Source organism: Myodes glareolus, chromosome 7, assembly GCF_982192425.1.
Source record: "Myodes glareolus chromosome 7, mMyoGla1.1, whole genome shotgun sequence".
In the NCBI taxonomy this organism is placed as follows: Eukaryota; Metazoa; Chordata; class Mammalia; order Rodentia; family Cricetidae; genus Myodes; species Myodes glareolus.
The window spans coordinates 4832358-4853703 of NC_142032.1; the positions used below are offsets into that span (position 1 = coordinate 4832358).

General features: G+C 40.7%; 1 protein-coding gene and 1 long non-coding RNA gene across 5 annotated transcripts in view; one reads left to right on the forward strand and one right to left on the reverse strand.

The window, feature by feature from the left end:
* Window positions 1-200: 200 nt before the first annotated feature.
* On the reverse strand, window positions 201-1714 carry LOC148121284 (uncharacterized). The gene is made up of 2 exons (XR_015738323.1): window positions 1250-1714; window positions 201-531 (listed from the first exon to the last, which is right to left on the reverse strand). It is a non-coding gene; the product is annotated as an uncharacterized LOC148121284 (long non-coding RNA).
* Window positions 1715-1835: 121 nt separating this feature from the next.
* The window catches only part of Ccdc186 (coiled-coil domain containing 186), a 34881-nt gene continuing 15370 nt past the window's right edge, over window positions 1836-21346 (forward strand). Inside the window, exons 1-7 of one of the 4 annotated variants that reach the window (XM_048423036.3) lie at window positions 1836-2013; window positions 2506-2888; window positions 10241-10920; window positions 13406-13532; window positions 14541-14669; window positions 15663-15875; window positions 16734-16853. In XM_048423036.3, the coding sequence (XP_048278993.1) occupies window positions 10262-10920; window positions 13406-13532; window positions 14541-14669; window positions 15663-15875; window positions 16734-16853 (1248 nt within the window). In that variant the 5' untranslated portion in view covers window positions 1836-2013; window positions 2506-2888; window positions 10241-10261. Of the gene's footprint in view, window positions 2014-2505; window positions 2889-2917; window positions 3488-10234; window positions 10921-13405; window positions 13533-14540; window positions 14670-15662; window positions 15876-16733; window positions 16854-21346 lie in introns of those variants that run through there. The other 3 variants (XM_048423038.3, XM_048423037.3, XM_048423035.3) reach the window with 3 other exon arrangements.

The following is a 21346-nucleotide window of genomic DNA, read 5'->3' on the forward strand; positions in this document are numbered from 1 at the left end:
GACAATCAGGAGTTTTAGACAGGCACAGTAACACAGCTCCACAGAGTTGAACAAATGCAGCGTAACCAAAATCACACACCTGAAAATAATCTTCCCCAACAGTTGTTACAACTTTAGACCGCTGTCTGCCCATTCTTTCAGGTCTCAGATTCCAGGTCCAGCAGACAAGAGCTGCACAGGTTGACGAAAACCAACAGATATCAAATACACATTTTATGAATGTGATTTATGATCATGGTAGCAGATTTGATCATATAGCTGACATAGTATTTATTACATTTCTCCCAGGTAAAGTTTTCTCTTTCTACACGGTGTGCTGTGGGAGAAGTCATTACTATTACACATTTCTTGCCCCAAACTTGGGAGTCAGGTCTTGTAACTTTTCAGAGCGGGCACATTTGGTGAGAAACAGATATGGAAAGTAGGGCAGTTCCTTATGTTGTTCATGATTCTTTTCGGTAGACACTTTTCAGTTCCAAGGACTACATTCCAGGCCTTGTCCATGCTAGGCTAATGTCGCACCGCTGACTTCTTCAAAAAACAAACGAAAAAACCCAATTTCATTTGGGAGTATTTGTAAATCCATATATAAGCCTGCAGTATTTCTATTTCATTCCTCTGGTTTTACATCATTATTTCTTTTCTTTTATGGTTAAAAAATTAGCTCCCCAAGCATACTTGATGTGTTTTGTTACTAGTTATAATATCAGAAATCCATTTCAGAAACAACGCTAGCGTTACTCCTGACAATGTGAGCACAGAAATGGTATCCACTCTTCTTTCTCTTTGTAATAACACACCTCACTAGTAATGTTTGCCCAATTTGTTTTTAAAGCCAAACAATTCTTTTCCTATGCAAGTATGTATTTAGAGACAGGGACTCCAGGAGGTAAAGCTTAAAAGGCTTCCACTCTACCTTCCCAGTGTCTGGATAACAGGTGTAAGCCACTACTCCCTACTCAACCCAACAATCTGTCATTGGCATCTTCATTGCAAAATGTGCTGTAACATTAGCGTCATTTACGGAGGGAGGCGTCATTTTCTTATCAAAAAGACATTGGCGTTGCAAGTTTTCCTCCCCAGCAATTATGAAAGTAGTTTAGCAGGAGTTAAGTTATGCTTTTCAAACTTGCCATTGAAGACGAGTCTTAATTTTCACTCACGATTTATGTCTATACGGTCCTAAACTTTAAAAGATCTTTTCACTGGCAGAGGTGGTTTGCAAAACCTACAGACTGTAACTGCTCACCTTCCTTCCCTCCCCAAACTGGGCTTGGTCTATAATTAACACCCTTCTTGCAGCCACACAACCTTCTGGGACACTCAGCCAGGTGCCCTAGGTCCTCCGCGTTAGCAAACGATGGTATCGGGTGAAGATTCCAAGTCAAGGGTGTCATGCAACCGCTGCCGAGATCTCTCACGCACAGGTAGGCTGCTCCTGCCGACTTGGCCCACCTACGTCCAGTGCAAAGTTTCACCTTCAGAACCGGGAAGCCACGTCTCGGATTCTCTTTTTATTACTTTATGCCACTGACTCACTACATGACCGTCCAAAGGGTGAGGAGGGAAGATGGCAAGAGTCCTTCCTACCGAATCAAAGCCACGGGCTTGGAGAGGGAAGGGCACGGAAGCCCTTGGCAAGGGCAGACATAGGTAAGAGGTGCTGGGGTAAGGTTTCCAGGAGCCCCGGGACAGGAGGCGGTGCTTCGAGAGCCACGCCCACCCCAGGTGCCTAGCGTCACGCTGCCCGCGCCACGCCGATTGGCTCCTCCCGGGAGTCCCGCCCCCTCAGCTGTAGCCGCGCCGGCTTCGGCGTCGCCGCCATCTTTGTTGATGTGTCAGCTCCTCGGGGGTGTTTTGGGGGGTACCCTGGGCTGAGAGGCAGGGGTCGGCCGCGATCTCCACGCGTGACTTCCTCGCTCACCCCGTGTCCGCGGGACCCTGCCATGGAGGCCCCGGAGCCGGAGGTCCATCGGCCTCGTTAGGGTGCGGCCCGGGGCCGGGCGACGGACGGTGAGTGGTCGAGGGGCGTCCGGGGATCGGCGGGGGACTCGCGGAGAGCTCGGCGGGGACTCGCGGGGGGCTCGGGGGGGACTCCCGGGGGGCGCAGGGGGGACTCGCGGGGGGCTCGGCGGGGACTCGGCGGGCGCTGTCCGCGCTCCGTGGTTCCAGCCCCAGCCGGGCCGCGACTCCGCGCTTGGGGGCGACGGCGGGGCCGCGGGGTCGTCGGGGCTGTGTCCGCAGAGCCGGGGACTCCGGGAACGCAGCCCCCGGCCGCCACCTTGCCTTCGTCCCACGCGGGCTGCGCTCTCACGTTCCTTAGGAATGGTGCTTTCTGGTTGTGACCAAAGATGTCAGTGCTTTTCGTGAATCTTGGTAGGGAGTCGTCTCCAGTGTAGGTCTCCCCTTCCCACACATCCCCTGGGAAACAGTGCAGGTAGAACGGCGGCTCAGCTGCTAGCCACGCGTCACTCGTTAAATACCCGCATCTTGGTTTTTGTTTAGTGAAGAGACGCAGGTTTGGATGCAGAGCACCCGGGTTCGGATCCTGCCGCTTCCGTTTGTGAGCGTCGGCGCAGAAGAGGGTACCCACTCCGGCTAGCCAGGTTTATCGCCCTGTGTCCTGCTCCTTTGATGGCCAGCCTTTTGATTTCTTCTGAAGTGGTAGGCAGGATGCTTGTCTGAGGAAAGTGAAGCAAATCAGCCTGACAGTGTTTCCGGGGACACTTGTAGCCACGCAGAAAACAGTCTACGAAGTGTTTCGGCTCAGGTGTGGATATGGCCTTCGCAACGTCTTCACCTGTATCTGTGTGTGGATCCTGTGGAGGAGACTAAGGACCCAGAGACAGTGGTACTGAAACCAAGGATCTCAGCTACTCTTCAGCCTGGTGTGTATTAATGATCACACAAATAAAACAGCAGTGTTGATTGGGCCATTCCTTTTTGTTCCTTTTTGGTCTTTTCAATGCAGTGAGGATTTGGGGGAGGCCCGAAGTCTTGTGCTGCCCCAGTGTGTCCTCCTTCGCACAGTGTGATAGGTAAAGTGCACCTTTGGAAGACTGCCAGAAGATGCGTGGACTTGTTTGTTTTTTTAAAGGCCTATTCTAACTCAGAATAATAGATGCTTGTTTTTTTTAAAAAACGGCTTCTATGGAGTATGATTGACAGAGTCTTATTTTTCTTGACCAAAAGGCCGTGTGCTAGGGCAGTGACCACTCATAAGCATTTCGTTCCTTTACCCACAGACTAAAAAATTATCCTTTGATGCTACTCACTGAGGCAGCATAGCTGATGATGGCTTAGCGTGTTAGTTCTGAACGCCATTCATAGCTGCGTGGTGACTAGTAAACAGCATGCTCAGCACAGCTCTGGGAGGAAGCCCTGCTGTGATGGGTGGAAGCACAAAGCAGCCGTATTTAGAAAGCTGTCTCTCCACTTGAAGGGGACTAGTACTCTCCCCCAGTTTAAAAAAGTTATCTGACTCACGGTAAGGAAAGAATATTTAACCTCAAATTCTGCTTTGTTTTCCTTTTAGTAAAAACTAAGATATTTCTTTTACTTCTTGTCTTAAATGACTAAGGCCAAATTTTGAATTTCTCATAAGTTCACAAACATCACTTGGCTTACAATATTTAGTTGTTGTATTTAGTATTATTTTAGAAGCAGAATAGGATAGATGATTTAGATCTACAAATGATACTATAATCTTACACCATTTCAAACTTACTTGAACTTTCTTAAAAGATTTTGTTTGCTCTAAGAAGTAAGATATTGGGATGAAGGGGCCTTAGACACCAAGAGCTGAAACAAACCCAGCACAATAGTGACTGTGGTATTGAGCACATTTCTTAATGCTTCTCTGTTGAGGTGGGTGAGCTGATCGTTCACTGTAGGATTATGTAGTAAGTACTAAAAAATAGTTGTTGTTTTGAGTAAACTACATCTTGGCAATTAGCTAAATATAGGCATCATTCCAACTCTTTAAAGGAAACTTACAAATCCTGTTTAATTGTGGTTTTCAGATTTTAAGAACAATGAGATAAAAATACTTTTCTTAGACTTTATTACAGTTGATTGAGTTTGTGAAAATAGCTTCAAATTAAGATTTCTATATCAATTTTCTGCCTTAATAGTTTAAAAACCATTTTAGGGTCATATAAAAATGCGTAGGTCTAAAGTACTATGATTCCTCTTCCAAAGGCAGGTGTTAATTATATATACTTCAGGATGTCTAAACTACCTCAGTATCTCAATAGAGATAAAATGTGAAAAGATCAAAAAGAAAGAGGCAAACCCACCAGTACTGTTTCATTTGTGTAGTGAATAAAGACCTGAAGGATGCTCAGTACACTAAAATTCTAATTCGTATATGATTGCTATCGCTGAAAAGTCTTCCTTCTTGCAGAACATTCCTAGAATTCTCAGAAACTATTGCCTCAGCTCTCGTCTCTTAAAAGTAGAAATTGATCTGCGTAAATTTGCCTTCTAGGAAACCTCAGTGCCAGCCGTTGTCATCAGGGCAGCATGAGTCAATGTTGCTTACACAGGTCTCTTCTGCTCTGTTAATTTGTTACTCTAAAAGTGTCACAGGTACTGCAGCTTCAAATTTACTACTTAGGGATTATGAGATGTAGAAGGAGCGGCAGGCTGCTTTCCCGCCACCCGGATCCCAGCTAGCTTACACCCGAAATAATTACATGGAAACTGTATTCTTTTAAACACTGCTTGGCCCATTATCTGTAGCCTCTTATTAGCTAACTCTTACATATTGATCTAACCCATTTCTAATAATCTGTGTAACACCACGAGGTGGTGGCTTACCAGGAGGATTCTAACCTGCAGCTGTCTCGGAGAGGAGAGTCATGGCGACTGCCTCACTTCCCTTCTTCCCAGCATTCTGTTCTGTCTACTCCACCCACCTATGTTCTAACCTATCAGGCCAAGCAGTTTCTTTATTAATTAGCCAATGAAAGCAACAGAAATACATAAGACTCTCCTACATCAATGAGAAAATGATGGGATGCTTTTAAATTTGATTTTTACTTTTGACTTGAGTTGCCATACCAAAATCTTGTTAGAACTAATCAGAAAGGTAAGTTTATTTATGCTTCTTTCAAACTGTATTTGGGAAATGTGCAAACATTTCTTGAACTATTTATACTCTTAGAAAAGACAAGAAACCATTTTTTTGAAGAACAGAAGAGTGCTCACAGGCCGAGTTTGCATATGTTAATACATATTAGCTCGAGAAGTACACAATTAGTGTTATTTGGAAGTGGAGTGGCACATAATTTAAAACTTGTAAAAAGTATGCTGGGGTGCTGGAGAGATGGCTCAGCAGTTAAGAGCACCGACTGCTCTTCCAGAGGTCCTGAGTTCAATTCCCAGCAACCATGTGGTGGCTCACAACCACCTATAATGAGATCAAGTGCCCTTTTCTGGCCTACAGGCAGGATCCTGTATAAATAAATAAATCTTAAAAAAAAAAGTATGCTGAACTAAGATTTTCAACTGGATTTAAAACATATATGTACACACATATATACGCACACACATAACATACATATACACACACATACATATCTTGTGAAATGCTAGCTGACTTTGAAGTACTGTAATGATAAAGTAAATACTGATCTGTAGTGTTTCAGCATTTTACAGCGGCAAAACAAATGAGATTTAACAGTCTCTGTGTTAGTCTGTTATACCTCAGGTCTGCACTTGAGTGTGCCTGTTTTATTCCACACCACGTTCCCAACACCTAGAACAGTGTCTGCATTGAAAAAGCTACCCCATGTATATTTGACAGATGAGCACTCTGGAAATTATTTTTGATCTAGTACCTTTGCATAAGGCTTATTTGATAACCTGTTACCAATTATATGTAGGTGGAATTCATTTTTATTTACAGTTTAGTGAATTAGCCTATGGTTTTTTGTTCATAAAGTACTAATTAGTGGGAAACTGGAAAAAACTGAAAACTTAGTGTTTTCCGTTACACAGTTTTGTGTAGAATAACGTTTTAGAAATGAGTGTGCCCCAGAGAATAAAAGGGGTTGGAGGAGCACGTGGCATTGAGCCTTTGATGGGTTGCTTACAGCTGGTGCGCTCCACTCAGAGGGAACCCAGTTCCACTGCAGCAGGCTTAAGTGTGAGCTGGTCCTATACTACTATGTCAGAAACAGGAAGAACTGTGAGGACAGCAAGAGAATTAAGAGGGATTTTCTGATTGTGTTATAAATGAAGTATTTTCCTTCATGTGTTACTTACTACAAAGTCAAAATAGCAGTGCACGTTGTAATCAATAACCGTACTTACTATATGTATCTGTGACTATGAATTGGGTTTGTCCAGCACTTCAAACAGTCTTGTAATCAATCTCTAGTTTTATACTCTCCTCCCCTTTTATACTCTATTCACTCTTCAATAATTTTGATTACAACACTTCCTCTAAAAGAAAAAACTTGGACAACATCCAAATCGTTAATTCTACATCAGCATTGCTAACTGGGGACACCTGTAGGAGACCTCAGCTGACTCCCCCTGCCCCCTAGTTAATGATAGATAGATCAGTTATCATTGGATTCATTGGTTTCTGTCTGCAGCAGTTCTAATGCCCTCCTTAGTGTTGACATTGTTATGTGTACAAGCATAGATCCTCCTTAACATCTCCTTTTTTCCGCTGGTCACAAGTCAGTATTCACTGTGGCATCAGCAAACTAAATTTGCACAGTCTTAATGGATATCAGGTGCCAATCTGTATAGTTTTTTCACAGGTCATAACACATTGAGAGAGTATGTAAATTGTCTTTTAAGTTTAGTCTTTGATAGAATATGTAAAACAAATTCAAAGTTTGTGTAAGCAGGTTATTTTATTTTGCTGTTACCTAGATAAAGCTCCTGTAGAACGGGAGATACATTTGTTGTTCTGCAGTCTTGTTCACTAGAGGTCTCCTTACTAAAGCCACTAGAGACTTTTCTGTCCCAGATCATTTCACAAAGCTAGTGAGTGGGTCCTGCTACCATTGAGAAGAACTAAACAGTATTTGCAAAAATAGCAGTAAATGTCATACAGAGTGTATTTGTTAGGTTTATTTGTTTATTGCTGTTATTATTTGATGTTGCAAGAACTACACTCATCTAAAAGGTGACCGCGTCTTCAAAAGGGTCAAAAAAGGCTGTGTCTGCTCGATGGGTGTAGATGCAATGTGTTTCAATTTACAGGAAGGATATTGTTCTTGTTCTTGTAATAGGGATAATTTGGGAAAAGATACGGCATTAGAATCAGTCCTTAAATATAATTAGTCTCTTTCTGAATGTGGGCAGAGGTCAGGTTTGGAAACTGGTATGACACCAGTGAATCTCAGTGATTTCATTTAAAAAACAAAAACAACAGCAAAAAAAAATCACAAACATATTCTTCCTGAAGAAAAATAGAAGAAAAATTGAAGCTATAAGTCTCTAACTGCTTGACTTAACAATGTCTGTCTAATCCTACTCCCTAAGAGACAGGTTTTTCTGTCTTTTCCCTGGCTAGCGTCTTCAGGGTGGAGACAGAACTGAAACTTTAAAGAGGGAAGAGGAGGGTCCAGTGCATCACTTCAGCTGTCTGTGTGTGATTACTGTCTGGTAGAATGGACAGTAAGTGTTGGCAGGTTCCTAGCCTCCACGCTTGCCCTTTGTATCATGGGAGGCTCATTTCACAAGTACTTCCTGGTCCTTTTTGGCAGTCAATGTACTACATACTTCTTCACTTCTCTGAGTTTGATGGTTCACTTCCCTTAGTAACCCTGTCCCCACTCCCTGTGACTGTTCCAAATAATCTGCCCTTCTATTAACTGCTTTGCTCTTTGACTTGAAGATACAGAAAGAGAGAATTGAATGAGACTGAGAAACTACATGTTCCAGGTCTGAGATGAGGCCAGGTTGGATTGACAGAGGGGATTGTGACAGAAAAGCAGGAGAACAAATTGTTGAAGAGATTATGAAAACACAGGAGAAAAGGTAGACGTGAGGATTAAATATAGGGTGCCATCGACGGGGAAGCACTCCATTACCGGGACTGTAGTTAGAGGTTAGCTTTGGCCATTTTGTTTAAGACTTTGGAGAAACTCCAGTAGGAATGCCTGTTCAAGTAGACCTCAATATAGTACAGGCATAGCATGAAGAAGAGGGCAGAGCGCCATGTCTGTGACTCGGTACAGGGCTGAAATTTCTTGTCTAGGCATCTGCTGTGGGTTACTGCTTCAAGTTAACTAACTGGGTAAGTGCTAGGAAGGGAGACAAAGGGGACAAAGGAAGCCAAATGGAATGTGTTTTACTGTTGACAGATCATGATACACGAAGAAGAGTCTAAAAGCTGTTGATAAAATTTCTTCTTAACGGAATGCTAGGGGGTCACAATGCCTTTATCATCTGTTCTCTGTTAAAGGGATTCTTTATCTGCTGTGAGTTCAGCTTCTGTTGGTAGAGCATTAACTAGTTCTGAACTTTAAAACCATTGCAGTTTTACATTTGTCAGATTTCAAATTCAACAGCAGTGAGTTATATTTTACTTTCATTGTGTATCATTTCACATGTTATTCTTTAAAGAAAGATACTTTGAGTGAGCTAGTTTGTAAGTTGCTTTGAGGCTAGTACAGCTGTCTGAGATTCAGATTTTTGGAATAAGTTACCGAGATTCTCTTGTCTTTACTGCATTTATTTGTCCGGTCTAAAGTCTTTAATATCAATACAGGCTTGGGCCTGTTTATGAAACATAGACAGCATAATAGTGTTCATTTGTGTCGTTTGGAGGTAAGTGATTGGGAGCCTGAGATTAATGACTGTAGTAATTATCTCCACAGGTGGTCCAAAGGAATAGAGTGTTGGACAATGACTCTTTTCTATGTTCTATAATATCGTTCTTCAAGCACTAAGTTTGTTTTGCAGGTTTTAGGTCAGTAAGTATTCGAGAGCTCACCGGATGTTGGAAATCATACAGTAAAATCAAATGTTGTGCAAGTCTTATATATTTATTATAATTATTATTATAATTATAAAAATTGTAGTATAATTTATTACAAGTTTATTATAATTCATTCTTAACAAAATTTCCTCCTGCTTAGTGCTGTGAGGTCTCTGAGGCCAGTCTTCTCTTTCTTGTCTCAGTGACCTCTAATCATAACCTTTCTCAGAGTTTGATGTAGGCATGCATTCTTCTGTTGTACAGGTGGGTCTTCGTCTTCCTTTTCACACATATACTCCATATTGGGATTACTTCACTGTAGTTGCTCATCTGCCCAGTAGCAGTCTGATCTTGTCTTTGGTAGCTTCTCTGTATGTATGTGCTCTGTTGAAACATGGCCAGAGACACTGACAGTTTTTCTAATTAAAAGTTTATATTTTCAATTTTGTGTATATATGTTTGGAGTTATATTTGGAGTTAGGGGTTGTGCTTATGAGTACAGTGCCAGAGGATGTCATGCTAGGCTGTTGGATCCCCTGCTGTAGGTACAGGCAATTGCATGCTGCCCAACATGGGTGCTGGGAACTGAATTTGAGTCCTTTGCAAGATCAGTATATACTCTAAGCTTTTGTACCATCTTTCCAGCCCCTGGTAAAAGATCTTATATCCTATATATATTTCAAGATAATTTTTTTAAGTTGACTAATTTTCCATAAAGAAGATAGAGGAGGAACCTTTGTAAACAATATAAAAAGGTATTCTTACCTAGTCAAATAAAATGTTGCTCTTGTTGACCTAGACAGATATAGGCTCTGCTTGATTTACATTAAGAGTGCTTTGAAATCAACAGTAGAACTGGATTCCCAGATCCCTACCTAGGTGAAAAGCTGCTTCCTGTCAAGGGTCAGTTCCTAGCGAGGTCTCTGAACTGACACAGTGGCTTGTTATTTTTCGGTTTTCTTCTTGGTGAATTTCTGTCTTCTTCATTCTTGTGCGCTGTGTGTTATCTTCCTTACTGGTCTTCCAGTTACATGGATTGTTCCTTACCCCTGCAGCTACAAACCAGAACTAACTAGTGAGGCTGGCTGACCCAAGAGGGGGAATACGGTGAGAAGGCAGTGGGCCGCCTACTGTCCCCTTTGGGTTGACTGTCCTCTTTGTTCTCTAAGGAAGGCTTTATTAAAGGAATTGTGAGTGGTATACTTTATGGTCATGTCATAGAGTATGTGCAAAAATTTAAAAGCTCTTGGTTTAATTTTTAAATTTTATTTGGTTTCTTATATGTCAATGAAGATCAGGAACAAATTTGAAGAAATGCAGAGTGAATTGGTGCCAGTCAGCATGTCAGAGACAGCGCCCATGGCCTCCCTTTCTTCCAGTGCAAATATTGGGACAACACCTGAGATAAAGGAAGACTCGTGCAGCCCGTTCCCTGGTGACGAGAGCAACAAATTAGAAACCGAGTCTGAACTATTGCCATTGAACTCTGACAAAATTTTATATCAACCTAATGAACACAGTAGTAAAACTGAACAAGAAAATTGTATTCCAGACTGTGGTGCTGGTGAGAATTGTTGTGCAAAAACAGACACATGCCCAGATAACTCTGAACAAATAGATGATTTTCCTGCTGGGGACTTTGCAAAGCAAGTGTCAAAAACAAGTGACCCAGAACAGATGGTAACACAGATACTAGCAGAGTTAGGGTCACCTGCATTTACAGAAGCCAGTAATCCAAAGACTTCCTCAGCAAGCCTCTATGATACGGACTGCACCAGGAAACTCATTTCTCAGATAAAGACGGTTCCAGCATCAGACGATTTGTTGGGAGAAATCGAATCTGAGCTCTTGTCTGCAGAGTTTGCAGAGGAACACCAAGTCCCAAATGGAGTGAATAAAGGGGAGCACGCCTTAGCCATGTTTGAGAAGTGTGTGCACAGCAAGTACCTGCAGCAGGAGCTCACTATTAAAGAGTAAGTCTAGTGCTACGGGAAGAAATACGGGCAGGCTGCATTTTCTGTAAGGAAAGTAGCCTCTTTCTCCTTTTCATTTCAGAATGCAGCCATGCACATAGTTGGTGGGTGGGTGTCTGCTCCCTGGTAACTGAGCCACTCATGTTTGCTGCTGGCTACTGTTGTCAGTCGATAAGGAAATAAACATAGTAACTCGTTAGTGTAGGCTCATCAGGGAGTGAGAACCTTTTACAAAGGCAGTTCAAGTTGTGTGTGTCAGGATAATTTTGAAAGGAAATTCAAAGTCATGAAATTTAAGTTTGGAAAAACAGAAGAATTAGTTGATTGAGCACTTTGTGCTTTTTGACTTATGCTTGTTTAGTGGTTTTTGATTTTCTTCAGCCTGGTTTTGTTGTTTTTTGGTTTCTTGAGACAGAGTTTCACTGTGTAACAATCCTGGCTGTCCTGGAACTTGTTCTGTTGACCATACTGGCCTCAAAAACACAGAGATCTGCCTGCCTCTGCCTCCTGAATGTTGGGATTAAAGGCATGCAGTACCATCTTCCATCTTAATTTTTCTATTTTTAATTAAATTTTTTTTTAAAAAAAATGGGTGTGTTATGATGTGAGAGGTGTGCACATGTGGAAGTCAGAAGATGACTTTATTGATTCTAACCTGGAGTACTTCTGACCTGTGGTCGACTCTGCTTTCGTACCTGAACCATCTGTGCTTCTCTTCCTTTTAGACTTAGGGTAGCTGCTGCCTTCTTTCCCCGGCAGTCTGCACTTACTGTGGTAGCGCCGCCCCCAGAGATTATTTCTGATACCCTTTCCTATTTTTCTTAGATGTTGAATCTTAACAGTTTATATAGCACTTATAAATTTAAAGATGTGTACATCTACTAGTCTTATGTGCTAGTAATTATGTGACTGGCACGCCCCTTAAGTCATAGAATCTTCACAGATGCACTTATGTACTGCTGTCATCCTGCTTCAGGGTGAAATGGAAGTGTATACAGGCTTAAGAGCCAAGCTTTGTGAGTTTGGCTTTAGAAGTTTTCTCAATTATTACTGGAAACCATCGGGTTACAAATTGTGACTAAAAAGTGTTAGGAGTACAGTTAAAAAAAATCCTCTTTGTTCCACCCTGTCAGAGCTGTGTGGAAGGATGGGGTAAGGGCATTAATCAGAAGCCTGAAATTGGAAGAGTTCCATTGTCTGAGTCAGATTGTTCATTCCCGTGAAAGAGCTTGTGGATATTATGGCATTATTTAAGTGTCAATTATTATTATAAGCTTCACTCAGTTTTTTGTTTTGTTTTACATATAATATTTTTAACTCCAAATAAAACACTTGTTGGTTCAAGTAAGCAACTTAATGTTTTTCTTAACTCTTCCCTCCATTTAATATTCTGTGAAGAACATTAGCTTTCAGTTCCATTGATTGAGACTTTCAAAAATGCATCATTTCCCAAATGTCTGATTTGCTGAGGTTTTTGTTTGTTTGCTTGGTTGGTTTTTTTTCTGGCAAAATTGTACATATTGAAGATGTACAGTGTGATGATTTAAAGTTATTATAAAGTGACTCTGCGATCAAGCTGCAATCAAGATATCTGTCCTCTCGCATAGTTGTGTGTGCGCTGTGAACCCTTAAGATTTACTCTCTTTGCCAAATTTCCTGTTCTGTTTTCTCTCTTCCTTCTCTGGGTCTGTCTCTTGCTGTATGCCTGTATGTCCTGCCCCCACCCCCTTTCTTCCCTTTCCTTTCCTCATCCTCCTCCCCCCTTTCCTTTTTTCATCCTATTCTCCCTGTATTGTTCTCCCTGTATTGTGCTAAGGGACCTTAAAATGGTGGATATGTATCTTCTACACCCCCAGCCCTACTATCACCTCTAAATTTTCCAGAACTTGTCTTAATCTGGAAATTTGTACCCTTTGGATCTTATCTTCTGTATCCTCTTTCTGGTCCCTTGAAAATACCATGCTACTCTGTTCACATTCTGTTATCCATACATCAGTAGTATTGTTTAATGACCCAACTTAAATTCTTAAGAACAACTGTCTGTGTGGAGTGTGTACACATGACATCTAAGAATAACAAATTTAGGCTGAGGGTGTGGCCAGTGGTAAGGAGCTTGCCTAATAGGGCTGATTGACTAAAAAAATTTTTTTTAATATCTGATGTTTGAATCAACAAAGTTGAGTATTTAGGCTTGCTAACAAAACTAGCTGCTCTTACCTTTTTCATCTTCTTACCTTTTCTTCTGTAGACAGAATTAGAAATAGTTTATCCTTAAACTACAATCACTTGATTGTAAAGACATGCTCTGAAGGCATGATTGGGTGTAGGGTTTTGTTCTTATATGAGTGTGGTATTTTATTATAAAGAGGTTACTTGAGAGCATTAGCTTATATAATCATAGGTATCTATATCTAATCTGTAGATAGATACTATTCCATATCTCATTTCCCTTTTTGCCATATTTATATTGCCATTTTATATTTAGGTTAATTAAAGAAAATAAGAATCATCAAGAACTCATCTTAAATATTTGCTCAGAAAAAGACAATTTAAGAGAAGAACTGAAAAAAAGAACAGAAACAGAGAAGCAACATATGAACATAATTAAACAGGTAAAAAATAAATCTTCCAAGACCGTACTTAAATTTATAAAGTAAACTTCTGAATAAAATAGTGTAGTAAATTAAAGCATGTCAAGTTCGGGACATTACTTCATATTTAAACCATTGGAATGACTGAATTGTCTTATATAAATAATGACTTGTGTAACTGTTCCAAATAGGACGCATTTTTTGCCCAAACCATGAAAAAGGCCTGATTTGGTTTAATTTCTTACCAATTAAGGGAAGATGTATGTAAGAGTAGTAACAACACCTAGATGTTTCTGTCTGCCCTTGGGATCTTTTTCTCCTTTATGTTCTAGTATGGTTTCATTCTCAATGTTCTGTGAATTCTGCTGTGAAGGTCATGCCATGCTAACTGGACTCCGTAGCCAGAACTTTCCTTCTTTCTCTCTCTTTTAATGGGTGTGTTTGCTGCATGGATGGACAGACAAGTGCTTAGGTTGTTAACAGCAAAAGCCACTCTTGGTTTTTCTGAGCTGTTTTTCCCTCTGTGGACAAGGTGTGAGTGTCCTGTACCGAGGTGGCATGTTTTTGTGTGGCCATCAAAAGGTACACTTGAACTAAGAGTGCTGAGACAGTCGGGGATGCAGTCTTAGAGCGTGCCTACAGCCCGTCATTTGCACAAGTATCTTCATGCCTCTCATGAGGCATGACTGTCTCCTGTTCTTTCCTAGAAAGCAGTGTAATGAAGACAGCAAACAGCTGTATAATAAAAATCAAACCAAGTTTTCAGTTACTTGTGTTTCAATACGTATTTATTACAACTTTACATAATGAAAGGAGACTGTAGGCTGTTGTGTACAGTAGTTAATTGTGATTTTTATGTGCTCCAGGTCCCACATGTGGCCAAACTAAAAGGCTAAAGCCTGTGAGGGAAGCTGAGCAATAGTCAGGATAGATATTTTGCATTCTTCCTTTGCATTGTATGTATTAATTGTATCATTGGTCTATTTGGTACTGCTATAAACTATAACCTGGAAATCATTCCTTTTACAGTTAGAATTAAGAATAGAGGAACTGAATAAAGAAATTAAAGCTTCCCGAGATCAGCTAGTAGCGCAGGATGTCACAGCTAAAAACACAATCCAGCAGATCCACAAAGAGATGAGCCAGCGAATGGACCAGGTATTCATATCTCTGTTAATCTGGTAGTTCGGTACTTGTTTGTTAGAGTACAGCAGTTAGGCTGTTGTGACTCTGGTGGTATTCATACACAGCTTTTAAAAGAAGCCAAGGACTAGAGGGGTGGCTCAGCTGGGAAGACTGCTTGCCGGTCTTGCAGAAGTCAGGAGTTTGCGTTGTAGCATCCAATCAGGTGCTCCCAACCACCTGTCACTCCAGTACCTGGGTTCCAATACCCTCTTGTAACCTCCAAGGGCATTTACGTGCATGTGCTGAGACAAAGATACACACATACACATAAATATAAATACAAAAATAAATCATAAACAGTGCTAAGGCAATCATAAATACATGCTAATTTTAAAAATTTAATAAATTAAGGGACAAAATGAGTCACCTTTCACCTGTGTCTCCAGTCCCTTCCTCTTTTCTTATTTCCATAGGTAATTATTGACATTTTGTTGCATCACATATACCCGTACTATGACACCTGACACCTGCTTGCATATACGTGTTTTCACTAGCCCCTTATGTGTTGCTACAACAAAGTACTTGAGTCTAAGATACTCTGTTACAAAAACAGAAGCATATTTATGTTGTAGTTCTAGAGGTTCAAGGACAGGACAATCCAGACAGAGTAGTTGTGTTAGATGACTCCTGGTGACCGGAAACCAGACTTCACTCTTTCCAAGTGTCTCCCTACCGATCCTGTCAGCTGAACCCCACTGCAAGTGTGAGGATACAGGAACTTGTTCATGTGGACCACGACAGATTCCTGGGGCCCAGAGTGGCACAGAAACTGGCAAGGAAATGTATGCGGAGAAGAAGGGAACTATATATACATAAAAACCACACCAACCAAAGTAAAAAGTAAGAAAGGGCCGGGCACTTAGTACAAAAGTATGTGCCCACACTGCAGGGAATAGTGTTTATCTGTAGATGTTTTCATGTGAAAATATTTTTTTTATTAACGCTAGATAATGTTTTCTTTCAAAGGCCAATAAGAAATGTGAAGAGGCCCGTCAGGAAAAGGAAGCGATGGTAATGAAGTATGTGAGAGGTGAGAAGGAATCTCTAGACCTTCGAAAAGAGAAAGAAACACTTGAGAGAAAACTTAGAGATGCAAATAAGGAATTGGAGAAAAACACTAACAAAATTAAGCAGCTTTCTCAGGAGAAAGGGCGGCTGCAGCAACTCTATGAATCAAAGGTATAATTTGTGCCTAATCTGAAGGTCATGCCTCTTTTCCTAGTCACACAGTGGTGTAGGGTTGAAACATTTGGACAGAAAGTACTTTTTATTAACTGACTGACATGCGTGTTTTAGGTGCCTCATTCCCTGCTTATAGAAAGGTTTTTCTTAATCATTTTTAAAACTTTCTTCTATAATCCATTGGAAAAACTAGTTTGTATCTCAAAAAATTGTTTTGCTAAAGTATGTACATATTAGTGTCAGCTGTGAATAGCTTTAGACTCAAAAGTATAATTTGGCCAGGGTCTACTGTTGTTTTTGTTTTTGTTTTTTTTGTATTTAATACATTTTCCTCATTCGGTGCTAGGGATTGGGTTTAGGGCATCATACAGGCTAGACAAGGTCACCACTGCTGAGCGCATCTCCAGACCTGGCCAGAATCTTAGTGCAGTGCTTAATTTACCATAGACTAGAATTTATATTTTTCTTATTGAAAAATTTATTCTAGAATTGTCCTAGAAGGTTGAATAGCTGAAGTCGTGATTATTCAGAGCTGTTGCTATTGTCTTTTAGCTTGGAAATGTTGTTATTGTCCTCAGGGGTTCTAGCAGAACCAGCTCAGTCATGGTTTACTTTACTGCCAGGCAGTGAAGAAGAATCAGAGTGTGTTTGTCTTTTTCTGTATCCACTGGCTAAACTAGGTAATAACTGTCCTCGAATTTGATTTAGAGTTTTATTACTCTCTTATTGAACTTTAAATCAGCTTTATGGCCTGTGGGCCATAGTGTACCCACCTTTGAATTATTGTGTTATGCACAAGGATATAAAGACGCACAGTTGATTGTTTAAGTGAAGAATGACCTAATGTGCTTTTAGGAAGGTGAGACGTCTAGACTCATCAGAGAAACAGACAAGTTAAAGGAAGAGATCAGCTCTTACGTCATTAAAGTCAAGTGGGCACAAAACAAGTTAAAGGCTGAAATGGATTCACACAAGGTGAGTGCGGCCGTGCAGTGGGGTAGGTGTGAACACTGAGGGCAAGTTTGGAGGCGGCTAACGAGTCCTAGAATTTTTCTTAGTGACTCCTGCGGGGTGATTTGGATCTGAATGTTGGGTCATCATAAGAAAGGGATTTTCTGCCCAGACTTAGAATGTTAAATTTTATAATTCAGAGTTTACAACACCTAAGTTTGCCATGTTATTTAATATTTTTATTTTATTTTTTTGATACTCAAAATCTGAGGGGAGGGAAACTTCAATATATGTTATTGGAATTAAAATGAGGAAATTTAAAATATCTTAAGATTCTCATAATTAAAAATGCATGTTCGTATGTAAATATAATTAAATATAAATAGCTTATCTTTTCATAAATATTTTATTTCTACTATGCTGGCAAAAAAAAGTATGTGCGTGAACGCACATGTAGTGCTAGGCTAATTACCCTGTCACTGATTGCTTACTTCAAATATCATTTTATTTATAAATTAATATAATGAAATGGAGTAATAAAGTCCAGTAACTGGTAATGTAGCTAAAACACAAATAGAGTTGGTCTTTGGAGAAATAAAAATCTGCAGGTGATAAAATAATGGTAAAGATCAGCTCTTAAATGTGGCTTAGCTAGAAGGGTGGTGTTATGGAAATAGTGTGTCATTTTCCAGGTTTTTAAAAATAGGCTTAATGATGCCATCTAAAACATAATTTCAGGTTGCCTTCTTGTTGTTGTTATTTATTAATTGTTTTGGTTTTGGTTTTTTGAGACAGTTTCCTCTGTGTGTAGTCCTGGCTGTAGATCAGGTTGGTCTCGAACTCAGAGATCTATCTGCCTCTGCTTCCCAAGTGCTGGGATTAAGGCATGTACCACTACTGCCTGGCCAGATTGCCTTATTAAGGATTACCAAGTCAATAAAGTTGTTAGTTACCTTTGGATGTTTGTATGTTAGTGTCAGAAAGCTGTAGGTATTATGTACTGAGAGTGGCCAAAGGTAGGTTAGCAGTGAGTGTGTGGGAAACTACCAAGAACTCCCAGAAGCCAGTGGGGCAACCTGACTCACTCAACTACTCAAGATTTTCCTTGTACTTTGTGTTATGTGGTAAGAAATTAAAATCTGAAATTCATAAAAGATAATTTCTAGCTGCCTGAGTTGTTTTAGGTTCTGAGCACAATCCTCAATCATTTCTAATGTCTATGGCACTTTCTTTTCCTCTGTCTATATTCCTAAGAGAGAATCTTAAGGTCTTTTGGAATATTGGCATTAAGCGTGCATATCTGTGAGTCCTGACTGTTTAAGACAGGTTGTGAGAGATTTCTAACGGCAGCATTGAGAGGTGAAACCAGGTAGTTCAGAGAAGTGACTGAAGACTGATTCCTGTGAGCTGACGTGATGTAGATTAACCAGTCAGAGCATAAAAATAGTGAGCATATTGACTGCCGCATGGAAACTGGGGGTTTACTCGTTCTCTTTTAAGTAAGGCCTTTGGTTTAGCCAGCCAGCATTAGTCCTATGTACAGCAATGTGTTAGACAGTGCAGAGATGTAAGGGTCTGGAGATAGTCTTTGCTTTCAGAGTGTCTGCACCAGAACTGTGACTCAATTTGTTCTATGCATCTTCCTACTGGCTGGGAGATGGAAACTGAGTCAAGATTTAGTGGTAATCTGGCAGTGTGGGAAACCACTCAGATAAGCAAGAAACAGAAGTGGCTTTGTAAACTTTCCTGGGCCCCCCCTTTAGTTTTAGATACAAATACTGGGATACTGTGGGTTCTGGATCTATTGTGAGCAGTAGCCCTGTTCAGCCCTCCAGAGCATGTTACCAGACTTGAAGTCTAAACTCTGTGTGTATCTGATATCCAGGTCAAGATCAGACTACAGAAATTAATTATTACCTCCCCCAAGCTCCTTTTTGGGTTTAACTAAAATTATTTCTTCAGTATCTAGCCCTTTAAAACAAAAGGTTTTTTTATTTTTATTTTTTTTTAAATTTTGAATGTAGTGAATAATGAAGAAAGACTTTCCACATTGTACCTCATGTACTTGCTTATCTGTGTGGTTGACATGGTCTCACTTGCCTGACCTCAGAATAAGAAGATCTCACTGGAGCATAGGTATGGCTGGCAACAGATATGATCATGGTCCTTTGGCAGCATGGTTAGTTGTGTTGGGTGCTTGCCAGGCAGTTCTGCCCCCCAAAAGCTAGCATTCTGGAGTGGTGTCTTCAAGCAGTATCTATAGAGACAGGCAGGATGCAAGAAAACTTACCCTGACTTTGCGACTGACACTATTGTGTGTGTTCTGTCTGCTCCACTGCCTAAAGCCAGGGCCTGTGCTGCCTGTGCTCCACAGTCACTGTCTCTGTCACCATGCTGCCTCATCCTCGTGGGCTGTCGGGCTCATTAGCAAGAGTTGGGAACTTCTGATGGTGTCCCACTTCCTAAGCTGCCATCTGTTTGTTCCATAGCTTTACTCTTGATTGCATTCTTGCACTGTGGGATAGCAAGACCCATACATATCCTTCCACCTTAAACTAAAAATCTTCCCAAAATACAGAAACTAAAAGGTAAAAGAAAACAAAACCTTATGTACACACAAAGGAGAAAAATAATAAAAATATGTGAAATGAAGGTTTTCAGACTTGAGACAAAAGACAGTATAAGATAGTGATCCCTGTCTGAAATAGATGAGGTTATTGCTGGGCTTCTGGCTGCAGCACAAGGAGAGGAATTGAAACCAGGCCCAGCACCTTCCTGGATTAAGGATATAGAATGCAAAGTATGGAGGACAGGAGGGCAGGGTTCAGACATGCAAAAGTAGTAGAGCCAACAACCTCTGAAGTCCTCATAAGGGCTAGGAAATAAATGTTCCTGTTGACACCAGCCAAAGTGCTTGGACTCTCAGCACACAGGGCATCAAGTGGCCCTCAGCAAAGTACTAGTTTAGTTGTGAGGGTTATCTTACTTGAAATAAGCTTGCTTAAAAGGTATGTAATTTAGCTATGCTCTAAAACAAATTATAAAATATTTTCAAGTGATTGTAAAAACGTTGCCGAAAAGCACACAGTTCACTGTGTTTGACACCTAATGAAACATTACCTGCATGCAAAGAAGCAGAAAATTGTAGTCCATAGAACAAGAGGATCAGTCAATAGTAAATGATCCAAAATGACTCCTAGTATAGAATGGTAGACAAGGATGTTAAAGTAGAAATTATAAGTATCTCCAAAGAGATAAATAAAGGCTTGAGTCAGATAAAAGGAGACATGAATAGTATTTAAAGTTAATATTGATACAGTGTTCATGATGAAAACATTGTGTAGAATCAACAGAAGATGAAATACTGCAGAAGAGAAAATCATCGGATTGAACAGCAGGAGAGAGGCTGGGTGTGTAGCTCAGTTGATAGTTAAGCATGAAGCCCTGGATTCAGTCCCTATAAAACTGAGCCTAGTGGTGCATGCCTGTGATCCCAGCACTTAGACAGTGTGCTTGCCTGTGATCTCAGCACTTAGGCAGTGTTCAAGGTTATCCTGAGCTATCTAGCAAGTTTGAGGCCAGCCTAGACTGCATGAAACTTTTCTCAAAACAACAAAAATTCAGCAGCTTCCTGAGTGATTCCCAAATATACAGCTTCTACATATAACATCAACGCCTATGTTCAACTGCATTCTTTATACCTGGCATCTTCAATAATTTAGTGTCTTAAAATGAACTAATAAATTGTTTCTTCCCTCCATTATCTCCCTCCTCTGTCACCTCCTTATCTGAATAAATGATGAGCCAATCTTTTAGTTGCTCATGTCAAAAGGCTGTGTTCAACCTGATTTCTCTCAGCATATCCAGCCTCTCATCTTAGGCCTTTCAGGCCTGCATTTACCCAACACCTCACTGGAACTGCTTAGCCAGTCTGTGTAGGCTCTGAACCCCTCTTCTAAATTTGGTTGTTTTATTTTTATTCCTTAGTCTCTAATATAATGAACATGCCCTTTACTTATGTATTTTATTTTTTATTTAGCTTCATCAGTAGACTGTCAGTTTCATGGGGTAGAGATAGTTGTTTGCTTATTTAGCCATTTTCCTTGAGAATAGAATAGTGTCTGTAAAGGCTGGGGAGATGGCTCAGTGGGACACAGTGCTTACTGTGCAAATGAGACCTGAGTTCAGATCCCCAAAAACCCATATAGTGAGGGCACTCCTGTGGCGAAATGGGGGCTGAGACAGGAGCATCTCCAGAAACTTGTAGCCTAGCCAGCCTGGTGCATGCAGCTGCAGCAAGGTGGTCAGTAAGGGCTGACAGCTGCTGAGGTTGTCCTCTGACCTCTGCACACGTAACACACAGGCATACAAGGTTTAATAAAAAGAAACAGTGCTTGGAAGTGCTCAGTTGCTAGGTAGATCAGATACAGTAAGCATCCTTAACCTATACACAATATGACTTTTTAAAAATTTATTCAAATGTTTGTTTAATTAGTAACATTTATTTGGCACATAGG